The 26,941-nt window shown below is 51.3% G+C and overlaps 2 protein-coding genes across 17 annotated transcripts in view; both read left to right on the top strand.

Moving 5' to 3' along the window:
* The first annotated feature begins 1,832 nt into the window (after positions 1-1,832).
* Positions 1,833-9,999, top strand: ZP3 (zona pellucida glycoprotein 3). Its single transcript, XM_081557810.1, has 8 exons — positions 1,833-2,165; positions 4,392-4,510; positions 5,363-5,466; positions 5,548-5,725; positions 5,819-5,936; positions 8,640-8,731; positions 8,862-8,989; positions 9,768-9,999. The coding sequence occupies exons 1-8, from the start codon at positions 1,857-1,859 to the stop codon at positions 9,980-9,982; spliced, it is 1,263 nt and encodes a 420-aa protein (XP_081413936.1). The 5' UTR covers positions 1,833-1,856; the 3' UTR covers positions 9,983-9,999.
* A 10,139-nt stretch (positions 10,000-20,138) lies between these two features.
* DTX2 (deltex E3 ubiquitin ligase 2) overlaps positions 20,139-26,941 on the top strand; it is a 33,483-nt gene continuing 26,680 nt past the window's right edge. For 4 of the 16 annotated variants that reach the window (XR_014073311.1, XR_014073308.1, XM_081557800.1 and 1 more), the window contains exons 1-2: positions 20,139-20,295; positions 21,530-21,617. The gene's annotated coding sequence lies outside the window, so the exon portion shown is untranslated. Of the gene's footprint in view, positions 20,296-20,412; positions 20,439-21,451; positions 21,618-26,941 lie in introns of those variants that run through there. The other 12 variants (XR_014073310.1, XR_014073307.1, XM_081557799.1 and 9 more) reach the window with 4 other exon arrangements.

The raw sequence follows: 26,941 nt of genomic DNA, 5'->3' as shown, positions 1-26,941 counted from the left end.
CTACATGCTTGTGGGTAGCAGACCATTGTTAATTGTTAACTTCTCCCACCTGGAGGGGCTTTCAGTGTCTGCAAAATAGCTCAAAGATATTGTCGTGTGTACCCATTCATGGGGAAAGGGCACCTTGCCCCAAGGCTGCTCTTGACTGTTTCTCCCTGGTCTCAAATTCCCGCCCTTCCCTAATTAACAAGTGCTTGAATCTGCCCAGTGGAACCCAGGGAGGGACATGGGGGCTGAATGAAGGCTGTCTCCTGAAATCAAAAAATGGGGGACACAGAAAGACTTTTTGTCCAGGAGCCCCACAGCGCCCTGCTTGGTATCACTTCTGCCCCTAGGAATTTAACTCCGTGACTATTTTGAGTTCTTCCTCTCCTCTTGAAGGAATCTCACCCAGGCCTGGCAAGAGTAGGCCGAGAGGAAGGGCTGACCCTGTCTGTCAGTCTTTCTCTACCTCCCCAAACAGGACCAGTGCAGTAGCCCCTCTGACTCTTGTCTTCAGACCCTCCCCAACTAGAACTGGCCAGATCACTCATCTTCCCCACCCTACCTCTCCCCGACCAAGAGCAAAGTCCAGCATCTCAGCCCAGCACTTTTAGGATCCTGTCCCAATCTACTTCACAAGCCCCCTAAACTGTCACTCTGGCCCCTAGGGACCTGAGGCTCCAGCAACTCTGAGTTCCTGAGGTTTCCCTCAAGTCTACCCAGTGCCCTGTCTACACCTCTGTTCACACAGATCCCTCTGCCTGAACTGCCCTTCCCTGCTGCCTCCTATGAAGTTGAGCAGCAAGGACTTCCCTGGTGGTCCAGTGGCTAAGACGCCATGCTCCCAGTACAGGGGGCCCAGGTTCGATCCCTGGTCGGGGAACTAGATCCTGTATGCCACAACTAAGACCTGGTGCAGCCAAATAAACAGATATCGAAAAACCCGATCTTATAAAAAAATAATAAAGTTGAGCAGCAGCCCACCACATTCCCTGGTCTCCTAATGATACCATGGTTTCTCTGTTTGGAAAGAGCTCCCATCTCTGACAAAATTCTGCTCATCCTTAATCAATCCTTAGTCAAGGGCTTTCTCCTGGTCTTCCCCAATGATCCAGGCTTCCCAGGTGGCACAGTGGGAAAGAATCCACATCCAATGCAGGAGATGTGAGAGACGTGGGTTCAATCCCTGGGTTGGGAAGATCCCCTGGAGAAGGAAATGGCAACCCGCTTCAGTATTCTTGCCTGGGAAATCCAATGGACACAGGAGCCTGGTGGGCTACAGTCCATGGGGTTGAAAATAGTTGGACACGATTGAGCAACCAACACACACACCCTAAGGATCCAGGATAGCTCTTAGCTCCTTCTCTAGGTGATGAGGGAAAGGCCAGCAAAGGGTGGGAGGAGGGAAGGGGTGAGAAGCTATAACTGACCAGGCTACCAGCTGATGCTTCTCAAAGCTTGATGTGAATACAGATCACTTGGGGGGAGAGCAGAAGACCAGGTCCCGACTTAGTTGGCCTGGGCTGTGTCAGAGAGACTGAGTTTCTGTCTTTCTTTTGGCCTGCCCATGGTGCTTGCAGGATCTCAGGTCCCCTGTCTGGGACTGAACCCGTGCCCCCTGCAGCGGAGGTGCACCTTCCTAACCACTGGACCACCAGAGAAGTCCCAGAGTCTGCCTTTCTAACAAGCTCCCAGGTGAGGCTGATGCTGCAGGCCTGGGGGCCACTTTGAGCATCAGGCGCCTGGCCCACTTGATTGGCTGGGGAAGAGAGGCAGTTGGGAGCCCAGGTGTGGGTGGCCATCATCGGGGGTATAAGACAGTGGGTGGTGCCTGCCTAGGAATCACAGTGGGTGGGAGTGGCTTTGTGGGCACCATGGGGTCACGCTCTAGGCTCTTCCTCTGCTTTCTGCTCTGGGGAAGCACAGGGCTCTGCGGCCCCCAGCCCTTCTGGGATGATGAAGGCAGGCATTTCAGGCCTTCGAAGCTGCCTGCCGTGATGGTGGAGTGTCAGGAGGCCCAGCTAGTGGTCACGGTCAACAAAGACCTTTTTGGCACCGGGAAGCTCATCTGGCCTGCGGACCTCACCCTGGGCCCCGACAAGTGTGAGCCACTGGTCTCCGCGGACATGGATGGCATGGTTAGGTTTGAGGTCGGGCTGCACGAGTGTGGCAACATCTTGCAGGTGAGGCTTGGCCCCCCTCGGCAGCTCCAGCTTTGGTGGGATGACACGGGTGGGGGCCAGCGATGCGGGGTGTGGGTGCAAGGTGGGGCTGGGGTGGATCCCTTTCATTCAGGGGAGTTGGGTGGGTGGAGGCGCTGAGACCTGAAGCTGGGTCTTGGTGGCTCTGGGCTGGGGGAGTTCCTGCCTCTAGGTGCCAAAACTGGGGAGGCAGGGTGGAGACCAGAGGTGACTGCACTTTGGGCCAGACGGGGCACCCCCTCTCTGATTCCTGAGGATTTCTGAATTCCTAGGTGGCAACCAGGAGATATATAGTCAACATGCGTGGGTAGGGGGGTGCGTGATGGGATGCTCTGCAGGTAACCCAGCACTTTCATGGGGCCCTAGAAACTTGTATGGAAGAGATGAACTTTGAAACCTCAAAAAGCCCAGAAGTCATCAGAGGAAAAAAAAAATTATTTTGGCATCCCTCATTCATGTTAATGGCTTTGAAGCCTTGAGTTGAAAGTGGTTTGAGGGCAGGGTCAAAGGGCATCATGGTTGAATAGGCTCCAAGTGTGGGTCCCATGGGGGCAGTCTCAAATGGGGGGTGTGTGTATAGGGGGAAAACTGAGTAACTCAGGCCAGACCACCTCCCAAGGAGATGGGGAGGGGCAGAGCCTCGGTAGGAGGGCCCTTCTAGTAAGGGCCGGGCCGCACTGGCCCCAGCGGGTGCACAATTCCTGGATCAACTTCCCGCTGCCCCTCGGAGGGTCTGTCCTCCCCTCCGTTACGCCCCCTACCCAGCTGGCCCTTGGACTCTGGTCTCAGTTTGGCTAGGAGCAGGGCAAGTTCAGCCCCCAGAATCCTCCTCGGGGGGAGCTCTGGTCTCAGGGTGGTCCCCAGGACTGGACTTGAAGCCTCCTGGGCCTCGTTTCCCTGGGGAGAGCTTAGGGAAGCCAGAGCTGCCCAGAGTTAAGGAATTATCCTAACTTAGTAACTCCCACGGAGAAGGCAATGGCACCCCACTCCAGTACTCTTGCCCGGAAAATCCCGTGGATGGAGGAGCCTGGTGGGCTGCAGTCCATGGGGTCGCGAAGAGTCGGACACGACTGATCGACTTCCCTTTCACTTTTCACTTTCATGCATTGGAGAAGGAAACGGCAACCCACTCCAGTGTTCTCGCCTGGAGAATCCCAGGGACAGGGGAGCCTGGTGGGCTGCCGTCTATGGGGTCGCACAGAGTCGGACACGACTGAAACAACTTAGCAGCAGCAGCAGTAACTCCTAGTCTTCGGGCCTCAGAGTCACCTGGGGAGTGGTTAGAATTCCTGATTCCCATATTCCATCCGAAATCGGGATGGAAGGTGGGGGCAGATGTCAGTATCTGTAAGGTCCCCTGTGACTCCACCGTGGAGCACAGCTGGGCAGCTTGCCCGGTCTCACCAGATGAGAATCACATGGGAAAAATCACGTGGGGTTCCGGCGGCTTGCGGGGAACACCACCTGCGCTGACTCTGGGGACCACGCTTTAATGATGCTCCGCTGTCCTGACATTCTTTCCTGTTGGACAAGGAGTCCCACGTTTTCCCTTTGCACCGGGTCCCACAAATATGCAGCTTCTCCACCTGGGGACTTGCTAATGGACAGCTAGGACTCTCCCCTGAAGTTTGAGGGGTGAGGGCGGGGCCGGGCAGCTGCTCACTGGGGGGGGGTGGGGTTGGGAGGGGATGCAAATTGCCCAGCAGCACCTGCTGGTGCTCTTCCGGCCTCAGGCAGCCACGAAACCAGCTTCCCCGTCTGAGATGAGTGTGAGAATAAGTCAGAAGAAGGAAGGTGAGTTAGGTGGTAACCGCTGTGGCGGTGAGTTGAAATTCCTGGAACTTTCTAGCCTCTTCCTGGGGGCTTTCTTGGCCTCTGGGCCTTCCCTGGAAAAGGAAACGGCGTATGTGGCTCGGGGTGGGGGCAGCAGCTTGAGACGGGAGCTCGCATCCAAGGCCTCTAGTCACAGGGCGCTGCTTGCTGGCGACACGGAGCTGATCCAGACCCCCAGTGTGGTGTCACTATTTTGCGGTGAAACCAGGTGCGAAGCAGAGCGCCTGTGCAGGCGCTCCCACGGGTCGGCGAAGTGGGCTTTGAGCCCAGGGCCTGTGTTCTCTCCACCTCCAGCTGTCCCGGCCCTCCTGCCCCTTGCCGGGCACACCTGGGGCAGGTGATGCTGGTAGAGTTAACCCCTTCCCTTTCCCTCAGGTGACCGACAATGCCCTGGTGTACAGCACCTTCCTGCTGCACAACCCCCGCCCTGCAGGAAACCTGTCCATCCTGAGGACTAACCGCGCGGAGGTCCCCATCGAGTGCCGCTACCCCAGGTCTGTGTGGCCGCCCCTGGCCCAGAGGCCCCTTGGCAAGCATGTCAGCCTCCTGGCAGCACCTGGCAGGGTGGTTGTGAGGAGCGGGGAGGGGCTGGGGCTGTGGTCGCTGCCCTCAGTCCTAGTGGGAGTGGGGGTGGCCCTGAGGCATCTGCTCGGAGCCCCTGAAACTGGCCGGGGCCACAGCTGCCTCCTGGGGGAAGCTGCATGGCTGCCCTGCCTCCTCAGTTCAGAAAGCGTCGCTCAGGAGGGCAAGGGTGGGTTCCAAGCTCTGACCTTGACCTCTGCCATCGCGACCTGTACTCTGTAGCTGAGTGAGGGTGGGGGAGGCCCCAGCACGAAGCACGTGCCTGTGACCTTGGAGCATCAAGGTTTGGGGATCGGGTGACTGGTTTATAAGGCCTGGTCCTGTATGCTGGGATGAGTGCAGAGTAAGTAAAAGTCGCTCAGTCATGTCCAGCTCTGTGCAACCCCGTGGACTGTAGCCTGCCAGGCTCCACTGTCCATGGAGTTCTCCAGGCAAGAATACTGGAGTGGGTTGCCATTCCCTTCTCCAAGGGATCTTCCCAACCCATTGATCAAACCCAGGTCTCCAGCATTGCAGGCAGATTCCTTGAGCCGCCAGGGATGTCTAGGAAGGCTTTGAACTTGACTCTCATCTGGGAGGGGGAGGGGAGATGGCGTTGATAACGATGAAGGCAGAAGGGACGAGGCATGTGTGGAAGGGCCTCCCCGGACAAGATCCTGGGGGGCGGTGTTCAGACAGGTGGGCAGACACACCCCAGAGGACAGTGTCTCTAGTAGGGCCCGGAGCCCCACGCCAGGTGTGGGCAGCTGCTCGTCTCTTTGCAGGCAGGGCAACGTGAGTAGCTGGGCCATCCAGCCCACCTGGGTGCCATTCAGGACCACAGTGTTCTCCGAGGAGAAGCTGGTTTTCTCTCTGCGCCTGATGGAGGGTGAGTAAGGTTGGCTGGGAGGGGGGCAGTTGGCAGGGGAGGGGTGCTCCGGCAGGCTCTCACCCCTGGTGTGCCTTGCAGAGAACTGGAGCGTGGAGAAGATGACGCCCACCTTCCAGCTGGGAGACAGAGCCCACCTCCAGGCCCAGGTCCACACTGGCAGCCACGTGCCCCTGCGACTGTTCGTGGACCACTGTGTGGCCACGCTGACACCAGACTGGAGCACCTCCCCTTACCACACCATCGTGGACTTCCACGGGTGAGGCTGGCCTGCCTCTCCAGGGGACCATTCTGGGATGTGACCTGTGTCACTTTCCTCCATCTCTAACTGTTTCACTTACTCTCTTTAAAGTTGTCTCGTCGACGGTCTCACCGATGCCTCATCTGCTTTCAAAGCACCCAGACCCAGACAGGAGATCCTTCAGTTCACAGTGGACGTGTTCCATTTTGCTAATGACTCCAGAAACACGGTAATGGCTTAATAGCCTGGAATGAGTCTGAACTCATAGGGTCAGGCTGACCAGGCTTACTAGGCTGGCGCTGTCACTCACGAGCTGTTCCCTTAAGCAGTGATCTGATAGATAGTTCTGCCCTATCCTAGTAACTTAGCGAGTAGATAAAGCCATGATCTCTAGTGAGATCTTTGGGAAAGCATGGGCCTTAAGAGACTGGTAGCAAATCTATGTGGGATGGAGCAAGAAAATCCATGAAGGATGGAATGAGTCAGGGATCCTAGAAACAGAACAAGGTAGGGTGGGAACCCAGGAGACTCAGCTGACAGGTCACATCAGATGATGATACTGTATCAGCAATGCAGTATCTGGTGACTAGGTCACTGACCTTATCCTCGCCAAGGTCAGCAGGACCAGAACCCAGATGGGCTGAGTAAAGGAGTTCATCAGAGCAGGTGCCAGTCTTTCTGGAGGATTTCTAGAAGGGCAAGGGAAGCAGGTATGAACTTTTCATACTAGTTAGCCTCTCAATCGCGAACACAAGCTAGATCAGTGACTTCTTGAACCCTGAGTTTATCAGCATCACCTGGAGAGGCTTGTTGAACTAGGCCACCGAGCCCCATACCCTCCAGGGTTTGGTTCAATAGAGTTGGAATAGAGCCTGGCACCTGCATTCCTGACAAGTCTTCAGGTACCATTGATGTTTCTGCTCCGGAGTCCAGCCCTTGATGAACCACTAAGCTAGGAAGCTCAGCTTGACACTAAGGGTGGCAAGGGGGAGGGAGCTAAAATTCGGACCACATGTGATAACTGTGGCAGGAAGAACGAGTAGGACTGACAGCTAGCCAGAAAGTGCTGGTAGAATCTTACAAACCAAGAAGCATTTATTTTTCAAATGTGTATTTTTGGCTGTGCTGGGTCTTCACTGTGGGCTTGTGGGCTCTAGAGAAGGGGGCTCAATAGTTGCAGTACACCGGCTTAGTTGCCCCGCAGCATGTGGGACCTTCCCCGACCAGGGGTCAAACCTATGTCCCCTGCATTAGCAGGTAGATTCTTAACCCCTGCACCACCAGAGAAGTCCTCAGGTAGCTCTTAAGTGAGTTTTCCTGAAACAGGAGTGGGAGGATGGGAATTTGAGATAGCTGGTCAAGAAGGAACAGTGATGAAAGCAAGGATTTCCAGCTCTGGCTCTTGTACTAACCACCTGGAAAGATCATCAAAATACTGATATTTAATCATATCATATATTTTAACTTAACTGGGGTGGGGTCTGACATGAACTTCCCTATTGCATTAAAATCTGTGAATATGTGAAGGAGAAAGGACTTCAAAGCAAATAGCTATGTACCTACCATCTAGGTTCTGTTAGTGTTTTTATGCCATACCTACAAATGCATCAAAAGCCATCAAAGTTCTCTGCGTCTAACAAGCAGCTAGGTTTACAGAGCACTGAACCAGAGGCTTACGTGGCTGGGTGGCACTGAGAGGCAAGCAGTGGGAAATTTGTAGATGAGCACACAGATGCAACATCACCTCACCTGAGAACGGGGGTCATTCGCTACAGACGGTGATAAAAGGAAGGGTGCAACTGAAGCTACTGGGTGTTGTCCTGAAGCTTTGTAATGGCAGGTCATGTGTTTGAATGGGGCTGGGGAGAAAGACTAAACGGGGGAAGGGTCCTGGTCCCCAGATCAGTGACCTTGTGGGTCTTAAGGTAGAAGAAGATCCTGGTTGGGGTAGAGAGCTGACCTCACAGGTGGTTCAGTGAAAGAAGTAGAGGCTTCACACAGGTGCTGGCCATCAGCACAGGCGACACTTGAGCCAGCATCTGAATCTCTGAAGACGGGGTGGTACCTAAGACCAGAGGAGGATCCTGATCAAGGGAAGGCAGCCTGAACTCTGGGAGGGCTCTTCCTCGAAGGTGGGCAGGTGGCTGGGCCAACTGGGGCTAGAGTACAGGGTAAATGGACTCTTACTCAAAAGCTAAAGAGGAACCACTCTGGGAATCTGAGGCCCCAGTTAGCATCATCTGGGAAGAAGCTGAGGTTCAAGGCAGTTCCCTTCCTGGAACAGGGATGCTAAAGGACCAGGAAGCGCTTCTCTGGGTTGTGAGAAGGGGTGGAGTCGGATAGAAGACAATCGGGAGTGCAGCCTGGCTGATTCGTTTCTGAAATGGTATCCCTGCTGGTGCATTCAGCCACTAGGTGGTGGCCACAGTTTGTGGTTCTGTATGCAGAAGGCTTCAGGAAAGGTAGCTGGTGTTTAAGTGCCTTGGTAGGATGTGGGGAGGGGGTGTGTGGAACCCCTAGACTATGAGGGGGACCTCTGGTTGTGGATGCTTCTACCAAGAGGCCCTGGGCTGACCTGAGCTCTGGTCTTGTCAAAATTCCTCCCATTCCAGCTGGCTAAGTTGGATTTTGTTCCCACTGGGCTTGATTCCCTGTTCCTAAGGTTTTGATTTAATGAGGCCCTGGGGGTGAGACACGGCTGAGTGATTGGAAAAGTGTGAGAGAGTCTAGAAATAAAGCTGATGTGTTGGGTTCTAATTCAGAATCCAATTTGCAGCTTGCTCTGGACTTACAGGCAAGCTGATCTCTGAATCTGCATCCTCCCATCTCTAAAGTGGGCTTCCCCTCCTCAAAGGTTAAGGGTTATTGAATTGGCTTACCAGTCACTGAGCTGCCTAGAACTTTGCCTCATAATAGCTGCTCTTATTTCCAGATATATATCACCTGCCACCTGAAGGTCACTCCGGTTGACCAAGTTCCGGACCAACTAAACAAAGCCTGTTCCTTCAGCAAGGCCTCCAACAGGTAAGGAGACCAGACTGGGGTGGAAGACCAGCCACCCTGGCTCGTGTTGACTTCCCCCAATGTGCCCACTATTAGAAAACTGCTTCCTGCAGGCAGTACAGCTGTCTAATTTCCTGTATTTCACTCTCAGGTGGTCCCCACTTGAAGGCCCCACTGACATCTGTCGATGCTGTAGCAAGGGGCGCTGCGGCATTTCAGGCCGTTCCAGGAGGCTGTCCCACGGAGAGGGCCAGCCTGTTCCCCGAAGTCGCAGGCAAGGTAGGTCTCGGGAGGCCCCTCTCCTCAGAGGCACCAGCCATTGCCTTAGGGTGACAGTCCTTTTCTTGCTCCCCATTTAAGGCTGTTTACCTCTAGGGGATGGCTTCCCAGGTGGCACTAAAGGTAAAGAAACCACCTGCCAATGCAAGAGACATAAGAGACATCGATTCTATCCCTGGGCGGGGAAGATCCCCTGGAAGAGGGCATGGCAACTCACTCCAGTATTCTTGCCTGGAGAATTCCATGGACAGAAGAGCCTGGCCGGCTACAGTCCATGGGGTCCCAAAGAGTCAGACACACTGAAGGGACTTAGCCCCGAGTTGGTATCCCCTAGAGATACGTGCTAAGCGGGAGAGGCTCCAGCCCCCACCTGACGTTGGCCAGGACCATTCTGCAGTCATCCTGGAGTCCTGACACATAATCAGGGGGGTGGTGGTTGTTTTTAAGTTGCTCAGTCATGTCCAACTCTTCGCGACCCCATGGACCTTAGCCTGCCAGGTTCATCTGGTCATGGGATTTCCCAGGCAAGAATACTGGGATGGGCGGCCATGTCGTCCTCCAGGGGATCTTCCTAACCCAAGGATTGAACCCGTGTCTCCTGCATTGGCTAGAGATTCTTGACCACTGAGCCACCAGGGCAGCCCATAATCCGGGGTCTGGGAGACTAATGCAGCTGCTAGAACTAAACCTACTGGTTCAGCCCGCTGAGCTGAACAAAACCCCTCACCTGATTCCTGGCTTGGGGACTCGGGTAACCCTCGGATGTCTTGTCTTTCAGCGACGGAGGAAGCGGAAGTCACAGTGGGGCCATTGATCTTCCTGGGGAAGATGAGTGACCGAGGCGGGGAAGGGCCCACCTCTCCCCCTCTGGTGATGCTGGGCTTAGGCCTGGCTACTGTGATGACCCTGACTCTGGCCGCCATTGTCCTGGGTCTCACTGGGAGGCGTCGGGCTGCTTCTCACCCCCTGTGCCCTGTGTCTGCTTCCCAATAAAAGAAGGAAGTAAACTCCGTGTGGAGCAGTGACTAGATGGGGGTGCATTGGGAGTGGCTGTGTAGGGGCGGAGGGCAGGCAATAACAGGGTCATGGGTTCAAACAGTGAAATCGAAGTACCACTGTGTCTTGAGGGTATGGGCTTGTCTAGTGGCTCAGTGGTAAAGACTGCCTGCCAATGCAGGAGACGAGAGTTCAGTCCCTGGGTTGGGAAGATCCCCTGGAGGGAGGGCATGGCTACCCACTCCAGTATTCTTGCCTGGGAAATCCTATGGACAGAGGAGCCTGGCGGACTACAGTCCATGGGGTTGCAAAGAGTCTAACATGACTTGGCGACTAAACAACAAAGAGGCCAGGATTATTTGTGAAGACATGCCTGTGTTTTCCTGGCTTTGGGCAACGCGTCCTTCCTCAGGCCAAGGCTCGCCTGCCCAGGGGCAACTATAATCCCGTGTCTCCAATGAGCCCAAAATGAGGGATGTTGGGGGCTTAAGTGGGGTGGGCCCTGCCCTACTTCTAGGCTAGCAGAGGGTCCTGACTCTGGGCCCCATGGATCTGGTGCAAGGAGTGGGGCGAGGAGGAAAGGACTTCCAGTCTCTTTCTCTAGTGGCAGCTGGCAGAAAGCCACATGTCTGTGGGCTAGAAGCTTGAAGGCCATAGGTGATGGCCGAGGGCAGTGGTCATCTTGAGACTTGAATCTGCTATAGAGGAGCCCCTCTGGGGTGTGGGGGTGCTGTGGTCTCAGTTCGGTTGCTCAGTTGTGTCCAAGTCTTGGCGACCCCATGGATTGCAGTATGCCAGGCTTCCCTGTCCATCACCTGCTCCCGGAGCTTGCTCAAACTCCTGTCCATTGAGTTGGTGATGCCATCCAACCATCTCATCCTTTGTCGTCCCCTTCTCCTGCCCTCAATTTTTCCCAGCCTCAGGGTCTTTTCCAATGAGTCAGTTCTTCGCATCAGGTGGCCAAAGTATTGGAGTTTCAGCTTTAGCATCAGTCCTTCCAATGAATATACAGGACTGATCTCCTTTAGGATGGACTGGTTGGATCTCCTTGCAGTCCAAGGGACTCTCAAAAGTCTTCTCCAACGCCACAGTTCAAAAGCATCAGTTCTTCGGTGCTCAGCTTTCTTTATAGTCCAACTCTCACATCCATACATGACTACTGGAAAAACCATAGCTTTGACTAGACGGACCTTTGTTGGCAAAGTAATGTCTCTGCTTTTTAATATGCTGTCTAGGTTGGTGATGCTTTTCTTCCAAGGAGCAAGCGTCTAGTCACCAGCTATAGGTGCTTCAGGGCTTCCTGTGATGGACAGGAGCTGCTTCTCAGACTCCCCCGCTTTCCTCCCTTCACAGAGGCTTCTGTGGTCTCAGCCAGGCCACAGGCCCTAGGGGTGCTCAGCAAGGGAAGGGTGCTCAGGAAGTTTGCAGCCCCTCTCCAGGGGAGATGGCATGCTCTTTCTGCTGAGGGCTGTGGTGTCCCTACCTTGGGCTGGCCCTTAGCTGCCTCCAACCTTGCCCGTGGCTGTGACTCCTCACTGGGTGAAGATCACTGTGGAATCCCAGCTTTGCTAGTCACCTGCTGTGAGCCCTGAGCACCCTTGGGGGCCAAATGGGGCTGGTTCCAGCTGGACAGGGCTATTGAGGCATAAACTGATTGGAATCAATGGCACTTAAAAACATTCAGAGCAAGATTTTGTGATTCTGGGTCTCAGAAGTACAGGAAGGCCTAGATCCTTGCTCCTCTGTTGTTTTTTTCCCAAGGTTTTTAAAAATTTGTTTTTGGTTGTACTGGATCTTCATTGCTGCACACAGGCTTTCTCTAGTTGCGCAAGCGGAGGGCTACTCTCTAGTTGGAGTGCATGGGCTTCTCATTGTGGTGGCTTCTTTTGTGGAACATGGGCTCCAGCCACGCGGGCTTCAGTAGTTGCAGCCTGGGGACTCAGTAGTTAGGGCATAAGGGCTTAGTTGTTCCAACAGCATGTGGAATCTTCCTGGACCAGGGATCGAGCCCGTGTTGACACGCAGATTCTTAATGACTGTACCACCAATGAAGTCCATGTGTTTTTTGTTGTTTTTTTTTATAAACACCACTGGGCACCACCTGGGGATTGTGGGAAAGGCAGCGTTAGGGGCCCCATTCCAGACCTAAGACTCTACATCTCAACAAAATCCCCAGCTGATTCTGGGCCAAGGGATTTGCATCAAGAAGGAATCTGCCTCCCTTCCTATCAGGTATGCTATATAACAAGAGACTTGGGGTAGGAGGGGTGGGCTTCCTGGAGGTGGTGATCCTGGAGTAAACCCTCAAAGATCAAGCAGGTCCTAGCTAGGCAAAATGGAGGAGGTGGGTATGGAGGGAAAAGAGGACAGCGAGAACATGGGCCCTGGTGGATTGGAGGACCTGGATGTCCAGTAAGGGGGAGAATAGAGAGGGAGGCCATGTAGGGCTGATGACAGGAAGAAGAGCCACTGAAAGGCTGAGTGCTATGGATGGACTGTCCCTGTCGGGGAGATCAACCAAGCAGTGGAGTACGGTCCGGGGGCCGACAGAAAGCCAGCCACGGTCAGGTTGGCAGGTCCCTTCATCTGTAAGATGGCACTGTCTGCAGATTAACAGAGCATTGCTGGAATCCTGGTCAGGACCCCTGGGCCAAGTGACAGGTCTCACCTTCTACCCAGCTCCACCTCTGCCTGAGCCCGCTTTCTTCTGCTAAGCTTTATCCTGTTTCAGGTAGGGGAGCTCTCAACTTCAGGGTTATGGGAAGGATTCATGTGACGCTTGGGACACAGTGTGCATTCAGAGCTGTTCTCCAGAAAGATTACTCCCAGGACCCCTGGGGGACTGTCCCTGCTGCAGACACCTACGGGTTACTTGTCCTCATGGTCCCGGGTATTGCAACATCTCAGGAACTCATCTCTCATTCAACTTCTGTTGTCCTCAGAGGAAGTGGCTGGGTCTGGTATGGGGAGGAAGTGTGGTGAGGATGTGACCCCGAGTGTCAGCCCCAGCCAGTTCCCCGGGGGCCTCCGCTCAGTGAGTGGAGACACTGGCTTCCAGCAGTAATGTCAGAGGACACTGCCTGCCCACCTCAAGGTGGAGCTTCCGTGGGAAAGGGAGGAAAGTGGCAGGCACATAGCTCAGGCACAAGGTTCCCTGGTGTTTGTTTGGGGAAGCTTCCTATTATATGCTGGGAAACCCCGGGTGAATCAACACTTTGAACGTTTAAAACTTCACCCAGAGTCACATAGCACATCCTGGGGGCTCCAGCTGCCCCTTGCTCGCCCTTTTGGGAAATCCCACATACTGTTGCCTGGAGCAGGCTGCAGCCCCAGCCCACAGGCATTCCCAGCTGGTAAAACGTTTAGAAAAATAAGACAACTTAATATTAAAATTTTGCCTTCCTGATAGCTAGGGGGAAAAGGGAGATATGAGGTATGTTAAAGAACAATGAAGAAAAAAATCATGATCCCACAAATATAAAATAAAAAAGTGTCGAAGATCTTGTTTTAACTCATTCATTGAGGGTAAGTGCAAGACGTAAAAAAGTGGTTCAAAAGAGAATCAGGAAAAAAAAAAGGAAAACAAAGGAAAATTAAAAAAAAAAAAACACCCAACAGATTTACAAAAGCAAGCAGGAATGCAGAAATGAATTTGCTGATAGAGGCAAAAATGGCTTCCACAGACAGAAGTCAATAGCATCTCTCTGGATAAGAGTTATTTGTATTACTATCGGTTTTGTAAAAGGAAAGGCACAGATTCAAAGAATCAGATAACCGGGCGTTTTCTAACACCCTTCCAGATTAACTTTCTGCCTATTTCAAGGTCTTTTGGGGTCTTCTCTCGTGGCTCAGACGGCAAAGAATCTGCCTGCAATGCAGAAGACCTGGGTTCAATCCCTGGGTCGGGGAAGATCTCCTGGAGAAGGGAATGATTACCCACTCCAGTATTCTTCCCTGAAGAATCCCATGGAGAGAGGAGCCTGGCAGGCTACAGTTCATGGGGTCACACAGAGCGGGACATAATTGAGTGACTTTCATTTCACTTTCAAGGTCTTTTACAATTTTTCTTGACAGGTGTGAGATTTATCAGGTTTTTTTTTTTTTTCAATAGATTCTGAGCAACTCCTAAGGGCTTATGGAAATTTTCCAGAGGAGGTTGGATGTCACCAGAAAGATAACCCATTGTCTACCAAAGGACAACCTGCCCTCAGCCTTCAGGCTAGGATGCCTGAGTTTGTCCACACACCACAGTGGATCCCTTCTCTTTATCTTTTTTCCTTTTGGCTGCACTGTATGGCATGTGGAATCTTAAGTTCCCTGACCGGGGATTGAACCCACGCCCACTGAAGTGGAAGCTCAGAGTCTTAACCACTGGACTGCCAAAGAAGTCCCTGATCCCTTCTCTCGAGTAACTCAAGATCCCAAATGAATGTAAAACATAAAATTCAGCTGAGTAAATTTAAAGATGTTATTGGCTTCATTCAACGATTCATGAGTTAGGCAGCACTCCGGCTAGCAAATAGAAAGAACTTCCAAGCAGCTGTACAAAGTAAAACGCTTTTATAGGCAGAAGCGTGTGGGAAGAGGAAGTTTGGAGCAGAGTGGGTTATTTCAGGGAAAGTTACCCTCCTACTGTGGGGTGCGAAGTGTCTATGGGGCGAATCACTTCACTGATGCATGCATGTTAGTCATTCAGTTGTGTCCAATTCTTTGGGACCCCATGCACTGTAGCCCACCAGGCTCCTCTGTTCATGGGATTCTCCAGGCAAGAATGCTGGAGTGGGTAGCCAGTATTCTGAAGATCAATGGGAAGCCTGATCTTGCCATTCCCTTCTCCAGGGGATCTTCCTGATCTAGGGATCAAACCAGGGTCTCCTGTGTTGCAGGCAGATTCTTTACCGTCTGAACCACCACTGGTACTGGCTAGGTAATTCCAGATTGACTGATTAAAGGAGAGGCTGGTTAAAGGATTATTTTCCTGGGAGAGGCTGAAACTGCAATTAGGTATTAAGTTTTGGTTTGCTGTTGTGGGGCTTAGCACAAGTGAGTCCATTTGGGGCCTGTTGTCTCTCTCTCTCTTTCTCTTTTTCTTTTCTCTCTCTCTCTTCTCTTTTTCTCTTTCTGACGCCGGGGTGCCAGAGCATTACTTTACAATAAAAACAATAACTGTGGAGTGGGGGCCAGAGGTCAAGTGTGATTGCTTAGATTTAAAACAAATGTCTCCAATGTATTAACTCTGAGTACACATTAGTTATTTCAGACTGGCAGCAAGGGAACTAGCGAGGACAAAGCAGTTCATCAAATCGTGTTCCAGGGGACTGGAACTTACATAAGACGATGCTTTCAGTGGGGACAGCTTCCCACCTCAGGGCTGCAAAGCCATTATGCTCTTGTGGGCTGTGTAGATCACACCTGGATCCTGAGCCAGCACCGTTGCCCAGAGATGCCAAGTGCTGCCTATTAATCAGAAATAATGAGCTAGGCAGCTGTGGCTTCTAATCACACAAGCCCTCCGGAGTATCAGATGGAGGCCAATTAGCTGAGGCACCAAGCAACAAAATTCTGCTTTCCCAAGCAAAACATCAGAAAGGGCTTGATCCCCTCATGGCATCCCTGGGCTCCAATGTCTTGCCTTTTCCCAGGTTTATGTTGATCTTTTCTTGCTCCAGCGTGAGCTGGAGGCTGGTTCCAGGGCTGGAACTTTTGGAAGCAGTAAACATAGACACCTGGAGTGGAGTTGAAGGACTTTTATTTTTGGCCATGTCACGTGACATATGAGATCTTAGTTCCCTGCCAGGGGTTGAATCTGGTTGCCCCCTGGAGTAGACGATCAGAGTCTTAACTACTGGACCACAAGGGAAGTCCAACCATTAATTAATTTATTTTTAGGCTATTTTATTTCTTTTGGCCATGCCCCACCCCATGGCATGTGGGATCTTAGTTCCCCAAGCAGGGATCGAACCCGCACCCCCTCCATTGGAAGCGCAAAGTCTTAACCTCTGGACCACCAGAAAATTTCCCCTCACCCCGACTTTATTTTTTAATCTAAGGTCCTTTGGCCACCACCACTCCCCCATCTATGGCCACCTCTTTCTTGGGCCACATCATTCATTCTCAGTTGCTTGCGTGCGTGCGGGCTAAGTCGCTTCAGTAGTGTCCGACTCTGTGTGACCCCATGGACTGTAGCCAATCTCCTCTGTCCATGGCATTCTCCAGGCAAGAATATTGGAGTGGGTTGCCATGCCCTCCTCCAGGGGAATCTTCCCAACCCAGGGATCGACCCTGCGCCTCTTATGTCTCCTGCATTGGCAGGAGGGTTCTTAGCACTAGTGCCACCTGGGAAGCCCCTCCATTGCTTAGGAACCCTCAAAGGTTCATGGGTGGCACAAATGCCAGTCTTTGAGACATTAGAAAAAAAAGTCTTTCCTTCTGGGCAGATGATTAAGGACAGAGCCTCTGCCAGGAATGTTTCAGCTCCCACAAGGCATACCTAACCTACCCTACCATGTGTGTGTGTGTCGGGGGGCAGTCTCATATTTTTGTGATAGGAAAAATTAGCATTGAATATTGCCATTTCCTCCTCCAGGGGATCTTCCTAACCCAGGGATCGAACCCATGTCTCCTGTGTCTCCTGCGTTACAGGCAGATTCTTTACCACTGAGCTATCAGGGAAGCCCGAATATATAGTAAATAAAATAAAAATCTTCAGCTCATCTGTTACCTTCTTGGAGTGTCTTAGGTTTCCTCCCAGAAAAATCTCTGTCCATAGGATTTTTTGGGCAAGAATACTGGAGTGGGTTGCCATTTTCTCCTCCAGGGGACCTTCCCAACCGAGGGATCAAACCGGCATGTCTTGCGTATCCTGCAATGCAGGTGGATTCTTTACCCACCAAGCCATTAGGAAAGCCCAGTTGAATATTACTCAGGCATAAGAAGAATGAAATAATGCCATTCGCAACATGGATGGACCCAGAGATTTTCATAGTGAGTAAGGTAGGTCAGATAAAGACAAATATATGATATAGCTTCTGTGTAGAATCTAAAAAATGGCACTAAGGAACTTATTTATAAAACAAAAATCGAGTCACAGATGTAGAAAACAAACATGGTTATGTGGGGAGAGGGTGAAGGAGGGTGTGAATTGGGAGATTGGGATTGATATATACACAGTAGTATATATAAAATAGATAACTATTAAGAAGCTACTGCACAGCAAAGGGAAGTCAATACTCAGTAATAACCTATATGGGAAAAGAATCTGAACAGAATGAGTGTATGTATATGAATAGCTGATTCACTTTGGTGTGCACCGCAACTAACAAAACATTGTAAATCAACTACACACCAACAAAAACACACACACACAAATACATACCTACTCTACCGTACCCTCTGCTCTGAAATTTCCTTTGTTACTTAACACTAGATCTCAGCTACCAGTTTCATCAGCACCCGTGAATCTTCCTCACCCTTTCTACCTAGCGTCCCAGGGTCATTTAACCAGCCCCCTTCTGCTGCGTGTATTGGCTTCAAGTTCAGTTTGCAAGTGGTCCATCCAGTTTCCCTCATTTCCAGCTTCTCAAGGGACATCTTGCTGTGACCTCAGGACACAGCACACTCACTTTCTCCTGGCTAAAAACTCAGAGTCCCTGTTCCCTTTTCTCCCTCTTGCTGCTGCCCTATTTTGCCTCTTTTCACAACCGGAACTCTTCATTTTTCCCAAATAAAAAGTCTTTCCTTTCAGGTTATAAAAATGGAAACTATTCATTGGGACACACTCAAATGCTACAGGAAAAGTACAAAGAAAGTGACTATCGCCTGCTATTCCCGCCTTTCGGAGGTCACCGGGTCGGCTTGTGTCCTCCGAAGTGCACACGGCCACGGGCATCCTTATGTAAGTGGCATCATCCCCCCCGTGGGGGTTTATCCTCTACGGTCCTCTCAATCCCCCCTCCCAAGTTGGAACACAAAGATGGCTCTTGGAAGAGCCGCCTGTGCTCCCAGGCGTTCCTAACCTCCATGACCTCAGTTCCTGTCTCTCAATGGAAACCACTGTGTGGTCGCCAATGGCCTTCCTGTGCTAAGTCAGAAGTTTGAGACTTTTCTGAATGTCAGCCGGTTGACTGAAAAATGAGGGAGCCCCAGATTGGGAGGCAGGAGCCCTGGGTTCAGGTTGGGCCTCTCAGAAGTGTCTCTCATCACTGAGCATCCTCTTCATGGGACCCTTCTCTTGGATTTAAGCCATCATGCTCACCCCATGTCCCCAAGTCCAGTCTCTTCTCCAGACATTTCTGCCTCTCATCTGTTCTTCAGAAGTCAGCATTCCTCAGGGAACTCTCTGGCAGTCCAGTGGCTAGGACCCCACAGTCCTGCATGCTGCAGGGCGAGGTCCAAAAAAGTGGGAATAACATCCATCTCATTGAGAGGATTCACTGAGGTGACAAATGTCCAGTGCTTAGCACCTACTAGGTGCCTTAGACGTCCTGTCGATGATTATGGCTGAGATAACTGAGGCTGTGAGAGGGGAAGGGAACTGGTCCTATTCTAATCTGTAGCCACTTCAGGCATCTAGTATAAATCACAGGTAAAACACTACTCTTCATCCCTCTATGGAGAGCTGGTTCTGGGCATAACTGGGAGACCCTGACTTTGATGCCTTCCCAGGCTCAAGACCACTGTTCTCTAAGTCAGCTCCCAGGTGGTAAGAGGTCCTGGCCTAGGGTTCCAGAAACTGGGCCTGCTGCAGGCACTCATTCTCTTCCTTCATTAGCTTTTGATTAGATTATGTAAAGATATTCAATTAGAGTCCAAGATTCAGAGGACTCTGAACCCCCTGGAACTGTATGTAAAATGTCTGTGTGTACACGTGTGAATGCATCTGAGCATTTTTCTGGGAATAGCTTTCTTTAGCTTTGTAAAGGAAGTCTGTGATCCAAAAGATTAGTCACTAGCCTGGTTTAAGGCTCATCACCTTTGACCTGGACTACAGCCTAAGCCTCCAAACTGGTCTCCCCACTCCTTTCTCAATCCTCCACCCACCACAGGGTATCCTTCTTCAATGCAATGCTGCCTCTCTTTCCCCTGCTTAAATCCTTCCATTGACTCCAGTGGACTAAAGTTCTTGTGTGACATTTAGAGCCCTTCATAATCTCACCAAGCCATTTCCCCATATCCTGCCACACCCTAATCCATTTTCTCTGTCCTCACCCTGTCCATGTACCTATCCTCTGCCTTGGCCACACAGAACATTTCATGCTTCCTGAATGCATCAGGCACTTTCTCATCTCTCATCCTTTGCAAAGGCTTCCCTGTATTCCATTTGACAAACCCCTATTCAGGCTTAAAAATCCAATTCTAGTGTCACCTCCCTTGCAATGTCTTCCTGACATCCCCTCTTCCTGCAGTTAGGCACCCCTTCTTTGCTCTTACTCCTTGATCACATTTATCACAGTAGATTGTAGTTGCGTGTTTAAGTGTTTGTCACCCGAGTAGGTATGAAGCTCTCCTGGGATGCATCCAAGTAGGTACAAAGCTCTTTTTTTTCTTGGAAGAAAATCTATGACCAACCTAGGCAGCACATTAAAAAGGAAAGACATTACTTTGCTGGCAAAGGTCGGTCTAGTCAAAGCTATGGTTTTTCCAGTAGTCACGTATGGATGTGAGAATTGGACCATAAAGAAAGCTGAGTGCTGAAGAATTGATGCTTTTGAACTCTGGTGTTGGAGAAGACTCTTGAGAGTCCCTTGGGCAGCAAGGAGATCAAACCAGTCAATCCTAAAGGAAATCAGTCCTGAATATTCATTGGAGCGACTGATGCTAAAGTTGAAGCTCCAATACTCTGGCCACCTGATAGGAAGAGCCGACTCATTGGAAAAGACCCTGATGCTGGGAAAGATTGAGGACAGGAGGAGAAGGGGCTGAAAGAGGATGAGATGGTTGGATGGCATCACCGACTCAAAGGACATGAGTTTGAGCAAGCTCTGGGAGCAAGTGATGGACAGGGAAGCCTGCAGCGCTGCAGTCCATGGGGTCGCCAAGAGTCAGACACGACTGAACTGAACTGAACTGAACAGGTGCACGTCGGGCTCGGCCCCGCCCCCCTGCTGCCCCGCCGGAACTACGTTTCCCAGAAGGCTGAGCGTCTTGGGCATGCGCACTGGAAGCCGAGGAAGCTGCGACGCCGAGTTTCACTCAGGCTGCCTCATCGTTAGAGTGGGAGCTACAGCCGGAGCAGTACCCAGGCCGAGGCGGAGCTGCAGTCTGAGCGCGGCGGTGTCCTCCGCCCGCCTGCCTAGCTCTCTTCAGTCTCGGTGAGAGGGGCGGGCCGGGCCACCTGCTCGTCGCCTAGGGCTGGGGTCCCGGGGACGCGGGGGCGACCGAGCCGAGCTGGGACCGGAAGGGGGCGGGCGTGGGCGTGAGGGAGGGTTGGGCCGGGCTGGAGAGGCGCTCCGGGGTGAGCTCCCGGGGGGATTGCGGGGACCGGCCTCCGGGTGGAGGTCCCCGGGGGCGGGAGTTGAGGGGATTGAGAGACGCCCGCAGAGCTTTAGGACCGGACGGGTGGGGAGCGGGAACGCCGCGGTGGAAGCCGAAGGGCTGGCAAGGGGAGGGGCGCAGACCCTGAGAGTTTGGCCCGTCGGGAGGGGAGTACCCTTTCCCACAGGACCCGGAGGCGGCGGCGGCTGGGCCACCGGGCTGCGCTAGTGAGGGTGTGGGTCCCGCTGGGGTCTGCCTCCCGGTGGACGGCTCCCTGGAGCCGGGGGCTGTACTTCTGAGGAGTTCGCTTAACTAACTCCGCTTTCTTCTTCTCAAGTAAGGTCCGCCTTCCAGGAAGTGCCTCTTCTCTGGGACCCTGGCTCGCTTTTGCGGGGTGCCAGTAGCTTACGCTGTGAAGAGGACTTACAAGACTTCCCTCACCCTTTGCCCGAAACTACCTTTTCTCAAGTCAGCTACTGTCCTCCACACTGGTTCCTCTTCCCTAAGTGCCAGTAGCAGTGGAAATAGTGTGTGCATAGACGCTTGGCTGCTTAAGAAACTCAAAATATTTCTGCATGCCATCCTAGCTTGTCTGGAGTTCTAGAAGGTGGTCTTTCTGGTAATCAGGCTTTACTTAAACGATCAGGGTAGCTATAGCTAGGCTTCTTGTTCATTTACTGTGTGACCTTGGCAAACTTTTATGTTCTCTAATTTGTTGATTTCTTGGATGCTCACAAAGCAAACTGGCTTACAAAATCCTTCCAGGCCTTTCTGTGGAAGGGCTTTTTTTTTTTCTCCCCTAACTAGCCCCTTGATTATTGAGTGGGCAGAGGGAGACTACTGTACCTTCTGCTCTGCCCAGGCTGTTGGAAAATAAATCTGGTGGTTTCCAGTCCCCAGCCGCAGCACACAGACCCAACATCTGTGCATTCATTTTCACTAACTGCTGTTTCCCCATTTAAAACCCGATCATCTTCTTCCTTGTTGGCAAAGGTGCCTTGGAATTTGTGTCGCTGAGTCAGCAAGCCTTTCACATTTGCCCGGTTTTTGTTGTTTGCGTTTTCTATCAAGATGGGAATCCACACAAGTCATTCCTCCTAAGGATCTGGTATCTCCATCAAGAAGGCACCATTTGTGCCAGCTCTCCACAGAGAAAAAGGTGAGAGCCACGGGGACTTGACGTCACTGCCTTCCCAATCTGGTTTTCAGCAGAGAACATGTGGACTGGGGAGGGGGAAATTTGAGGTCCCCAGGATGAAAGTGAGCCCTGGGAGTGGATTGTTGATTGCCTCCTGTCTCAGATAAATTCAGGTGGCTTCTTGCCAACAGCTTCTCCTGTTTAACCAGTCTTAGAAGATACTTTCTGTTTTCACACATGCATTATGAGATGAAGGACACGATTCATGATTTCTGCATTGGAAACTTTAATTTCTTTGGTCACTTGAACCTTTGCTGGGTGCTTCCTTTTTGTCAGGCCCCCTGTTCGGTGCTGAGGGTGCAGTGACCAGCCACAAAAACTCTGTCTTCCGGGAGCTCATCATTCGGTGGGAAAGATAAAGAAACCATAAACAGTGACAAGGTGTTGTTGGTGTGATACATATCGAGGAGTGGGTAAATCACAGGGCAGAACCCTCCCCACCCCCACCCTTGCCCAGGAGGGAAGGTCCAGAAGGCTTTGAGAACGTGAGAGCCAAAGTGAATTGTGAAGAAGGAGAAGGACTCAGGAAGCAGGGGACGAAGCCTAGCAGAGGAGTCAGTAAATGCAAAGTTGTGAAGAGACCCAGCATGTCTGGGTCACTGTAAGTATGGCTCCAGTGTGGCTGGGACGACGGGATGGGCACAGGGCCGAGAAGCCTTGAAAGGTAGGCAGAGGGCTGAGTGTGGGGGCTTTTGCGTGTCATGCCAAGACTTGGGGGATTTTAGCAGGAGAATTCCAGGAAGGGCCTTGCTAAATGAGCACCCTGGCTAGAAAGCATGGAATGGATTGGATTGGCTCGTTCTCCTTGTGACTGTTTCCTTACATCACGCCAGCTTCTCGTAGTGGGAGGTAGACAGGGAAGCTTGTGCTCTGGCTGTTCCTGGGCTTGTCAAAGAGATAGAACGGTCGAAGAGACCTGTAGAGGACAGATGCAATGCTGTAGAAGTTGATGAGAGGGGATTCCCTTGCAAGAGGGCACATCATGGCATCCCGGATGTGTTTAACTGGGTGGCCAAGTGGGTGGGATTCCAGGTAAAGTTGAAGCACAGAGTTGGGGAAACCGGATGTATATGGGGTAGCGGGTCATCACTTAAACTCTCTGGAAGGAGTTGGGGAGGGGGAAGTGTAGACGGAAGAGGGGTACTGAAGAGAGATGTGCCGGCAGATAGTGTTGATAGGGAGGGACGAGACTGATGGACTTTGACTGTGAGTCATGGAACCTGAACGTTGTTTCTAGTTGGAGAAGCCAGGTGCTCACAGTGGGGGCTGAGGAGGCGAGAGAGCAAGCCAGGGCAGCTGCTGGGCTGTGGGGGAGAAGCTGGAGGAGGGGCAGCCCAGAGCTAAGGAATCCAGGAGGAAAGGGAGAGAAGCAAGGAAGGTGAGTTTGACTTCAGACATGTTGGAGGTACCGAAGAGACAGCAGGAACGGGGCCGTGGACGAAGCGTCCCTCATTCATTCCACATGTGCCCAGGAAGTTGTGTGCCAGGGTTTGTGCTCAGCACTCGGAGATGAATTGAACAGTCACCTCTGTGGGTTTGTTTTACTATTCACCTCAGATAAACAGAGAACTGGATTGCTCCACACTGATCACCCATTCACACTATTTATTTCCTAAGTTATCTTTAATGAGTGTTGTAAGTTCCTGCATTTCATCCATCCACAACAAAAGCCAGGATCTTGAAACAGAATACATATCCAGTTTTTGATCTTTCTTCCCGTTCCTATCCTGAGATATCCATTATCCCCTTGCTTTCATTTTTATCTAGTTTTATGGTACCTGGGTATTCCTAAGGAACCTAAAAAAATATTGCTACAGTTTGTCCGTAGTATCGCTTGTCACTTGGTTCGTTTGTCTTGAATATTGAATAATAGTCCATGCTGTAAACAAACCAATTTCTGCATCTGATCTTCCATTGATGGGCAAGCACCTGGTCGTTTCCAGGTTTTTGCTGCTGAGAGAGGGCTGTTCTGAACACTTCTATACGTGTTCCCTGTTGCGCCTACTCAAGAGGTTTTCTTGGGTGTGAACTGAGGGGTGGTGTTTTGCTGGATCATAGGGTAAATAAACATTCAACTTCCATAGCTGTTGCCAGACTCTTTCTGAAGTGGTTGTACGAGTTTGCCCTCGTACACTTCCACACTTGCTCCACACTCTTGCCAACACTTGATATAGGCTGTTTTTTTTTTTTTTGCCAATAGAATGGATATAAAATGGGCTCTTAGGGACCATGGTTTCTGTGTCACCAAACCCTAATGTCAAGCATCTCTACAGAAGTTTATTGGCATGTGTATTTCTGTAAATTATTTATATCTTCTGCCAATTTTTCTGTGGAGTTCTTGGCATTTTTTTAAAAAAAATTTTTTGATTTGTAATAGTTTTTTTAATGTATGTTTGAGTTTAATCCTTTGTGCTTATTGCACGTATCTTTTTCCAGCTTGTAACTTTGTTTTCTTTAAAGCACATTTTGTAGAACAACCATTCTTAATTTTAACACAGTGAAATGTATCTTTTCATTTATAGTCAGCGTTTTGTGTCTCCTTTGAAAAATCTTTTCCTAACCGTAATCCTTACCTGCAAGGAGCCCATGCCCCACTGGAGGGGACAAGTAGATAATTGCACTCAGATGTCACATGGACATTGGCGGTTAGATGTGGCCACTTCCCCCTTCAGGGCAGGAGTGGGTATAGGAAAGATTTCACAGGGAATTAAGAGATGAGTGAATGGACAGATGGAGTGGACACTCTGGGTGGGAAGGGGAGGGGCATGAAACAGTCTGATCGGTTCTGGGCTGTCCCTGGGGTTGCTGATGGCTGGACCAGGGATGCGGGCAGGGTATCTGAAGAAAGATCTGGAAGATCAACGTGCATGGGATTATTGAAGCCATGGGAACAGATAAGAGGGTCATGGGGGAATGCAGAGAGGAGAGGTAGACCAGGGCCTGATTGCCCGACGCAGGAAAGGTGTGGCTCTGGGAAGCAGTTGGCTTTCCTGGGGGAGGCCCGGGGCACATGCCGCCTGTTGTGCTCTCAGGTGCTGTGTTTCACCCTCAGGTGTTGGGTGGAGACTGAGGTGTCTGCAGAGCGCAGGCATGCCACGGGGGAGGCTCGCCAGAGCCATAAGCACTCTCCCACTTTTTAATAGAGAAACGGGTTCCGAGAAGTAGTTCTCAACTATCCGGACAGTGAGAGCACAGTGTGGCTGGCAAACCATAGCTCACGGGCCAAGTCAGCCCGCAGCCTGTTTCTGTAAATAAAGTTTTATTGGGACACAACCACATGAGTTAGTTTACACGTGGCCCATTACTGTTTTCACACTGCAGAGTTGAGTAGTTGCAACAGACACCCTATGTTCTGCCAAGCCCACAATAGGTACCTTCTGGCCTTTTACAGAAAAGGTTCGCTTGCCCCGCCCTGGGGAGTCATGGTAACTGTGGTAACCTTGAGAGCAGTACCGGCCACCACAGTGGTGCAGCTTGTCGCTGGCTGGATAATGAATCTGGGGCAGGCCTGCAAACGTTGCCAGGTTTTCTGGTTTTCAAGAGAAGCTGGAAATCTGGATTGATTGACTGATTTATCCTAATTTTAAAACATTGGCTCAATCTGTAAAATTTACAAACTGTAGTAGGCTGAGCAGACACATCTGGCAGGCTGATTTACCCACATCACCTTCTCCCTCTGCAGACTGATTTGGGAAAGCTGTGACTGGGTTTCCCACGTAGCTCAGCTGGTAAAGAATCCTGCAATGCAGGAGACCCCGGTTTGATTCCTGAGTTGGGAAGTTCCCCTACCCACTCCAGTATTCTTGGGCTTCCCTGGTGGCTCAGATGGTAAAGAGTCCACCTGCAATGCGGGAGACCTGGGATCGATCCCTGGGTTGGGAAGATCCCCTGGAGGACGGCATGGCAACCCACTCCAGTATTCCTGCCTGGAGAATCCCCATGGATGGAGAAGCCTTGTGGGCTACAGTCCATGGGGTCACAAAGAGTTGGACATGACTGAGCTACTGAGCACAGCACAGCACAGACCTGTGACTTCTCAGGCAACTTGCTTATCTTTTGCCTCAGTTTTCTCATTTATAAAACAGAGATAATACCCTGCCCAGGATTGTAAAGATTTAAGTGAGAACACTTAGAAGATACTTAGCCAGCACTGTGCCTCGCAATACATGGTAAGCTCTTGTTGCTGGCCACTGTGCCTGCCATTGCTTCCTCGGCTCCCACATTCTGGCCCTGGGGTAGGCCTGGGAACCAGGGCTCAGCCCTCTGATGACCTGTGGGTGGTCAGTTTGCTCCTGGTCAAAGAAGGGGCAGCGGGTTCTTGGTGCTGGTGGAGGAGGTTGTCCATGGAGGTATGTTGGTCACGGGGCGCCCCCTGGATACTGTGTGGCTTTCTGAACCCTGTTTGGAGGCCCCGGACAGGCACCAGCCAGGAGAGGAGTTGTCATTTCCCATCTTGCAGCCCCAGCGTGCAAGGGACAACTCAAGTGTTAGTCCTTCCATCCCTCAGAAGCCTAGTAAGGTCCGAATGGCATTTGCTGGAGCCATCTCTTGTCTAAACCAAAGCCCTACCTTGCGGCGCTCCTGTTGTAATAATCCAGGCCCTTGGATGGTGTGTTGTTTGCACTTTCTGGAAACTCAGGGGTGGGGCGTGTATCTCTTGGCAAGGAGGCACCATGGTGCTTTGACAGGCCTGTTACTGAAACCCCATTGGGATGGGAGTGGCTGTCTAAAGTCAGGATGGTAGGTTAACAGCGGTGGGGGTTTGGTTCCTATTTACGATCTTTTGAAAGTTGTGGGCATTGTAGAGGTTTGTTTCTGATAACAGAAGTAAAACTTGCCCACTTTAAAAAATGGGAAAAGTTCAGAAGTTGAACAAAAGGTCTCCTGCAGTTTCTCTTCTCAAAGGCAGCTGTTGTCAGCATTTGGGTACACTTATACTGAGTTTTCTCTCTGCTTCTCTTTTACCAAGTTAAAGTAGTGCTGAGGGGAATAGCTTTATGTTGACGTTTTCCTCTAATCTCCTTAGATTTCTTAATGATTAGGTCAAAGCAAGTGAATAAATAAATAAATAAATAAATATATATATTTTTTTGGTTTGGCCTCGCCATGGGGCATGCAGGATCTTAGTTTCCTGGCCAGGGATTGAACTCACGCCCTCTGCAGTGGAAGCATGTAGTCTTAACCACTGGACCGCCAGAGAAGTCCCCTGAGTGAACATTTTTAAACCTCTTGATACATATTACCAGGCTGTTTTCTGGAAGGGGTTTATCCCTCCCGGCAGTGTG

The sequence above is a fragment of the Giraffa tippelskirchi genome, chromosome 13 (assembly GCF_054371585.1).
Source record: "Giraffa tippelskirchi isolate mGirTip1 chromosome 13, T2T-mGirTip1v1.2.pri, whole genome shotgun sequence".
Classification (NCBI taxonomy): Eukaryota; Metazoa; Chordata; class Mammalia; order Artiodactyla; family Giraffidae; genus Giraffa; species Giraffa tippelskirchi.
Note: the sequence above shows the minus strand (reverse complement) of the source record. Positions and strands in the feature narration are given on the sequence as shown.

Coding starts and splice junctions, on each gene's coding strand:
- ZP3 (XM_081557810.1), top strand. CDS start 1,857: ATGGGGTCACGCTCTAGGCTCTTCCTCTGCTTTCTGCTCTGGGGAAGC. Junction 5,467..5,547: donor CTCTCTGCGCCTGATGGAGG/GTGAGTAAGGTT, acceptor TGTGCCTTGCAG/AGAACTGGAGCGTGGAGAAG. Junction 8,990..9,767: donor TCCCCGAAGTCGCAGGCAAG/GTAGGTCTCGGG, acceptor CTTGTCTTTCAG/CGACGGAGGAAGCGGAAGTC.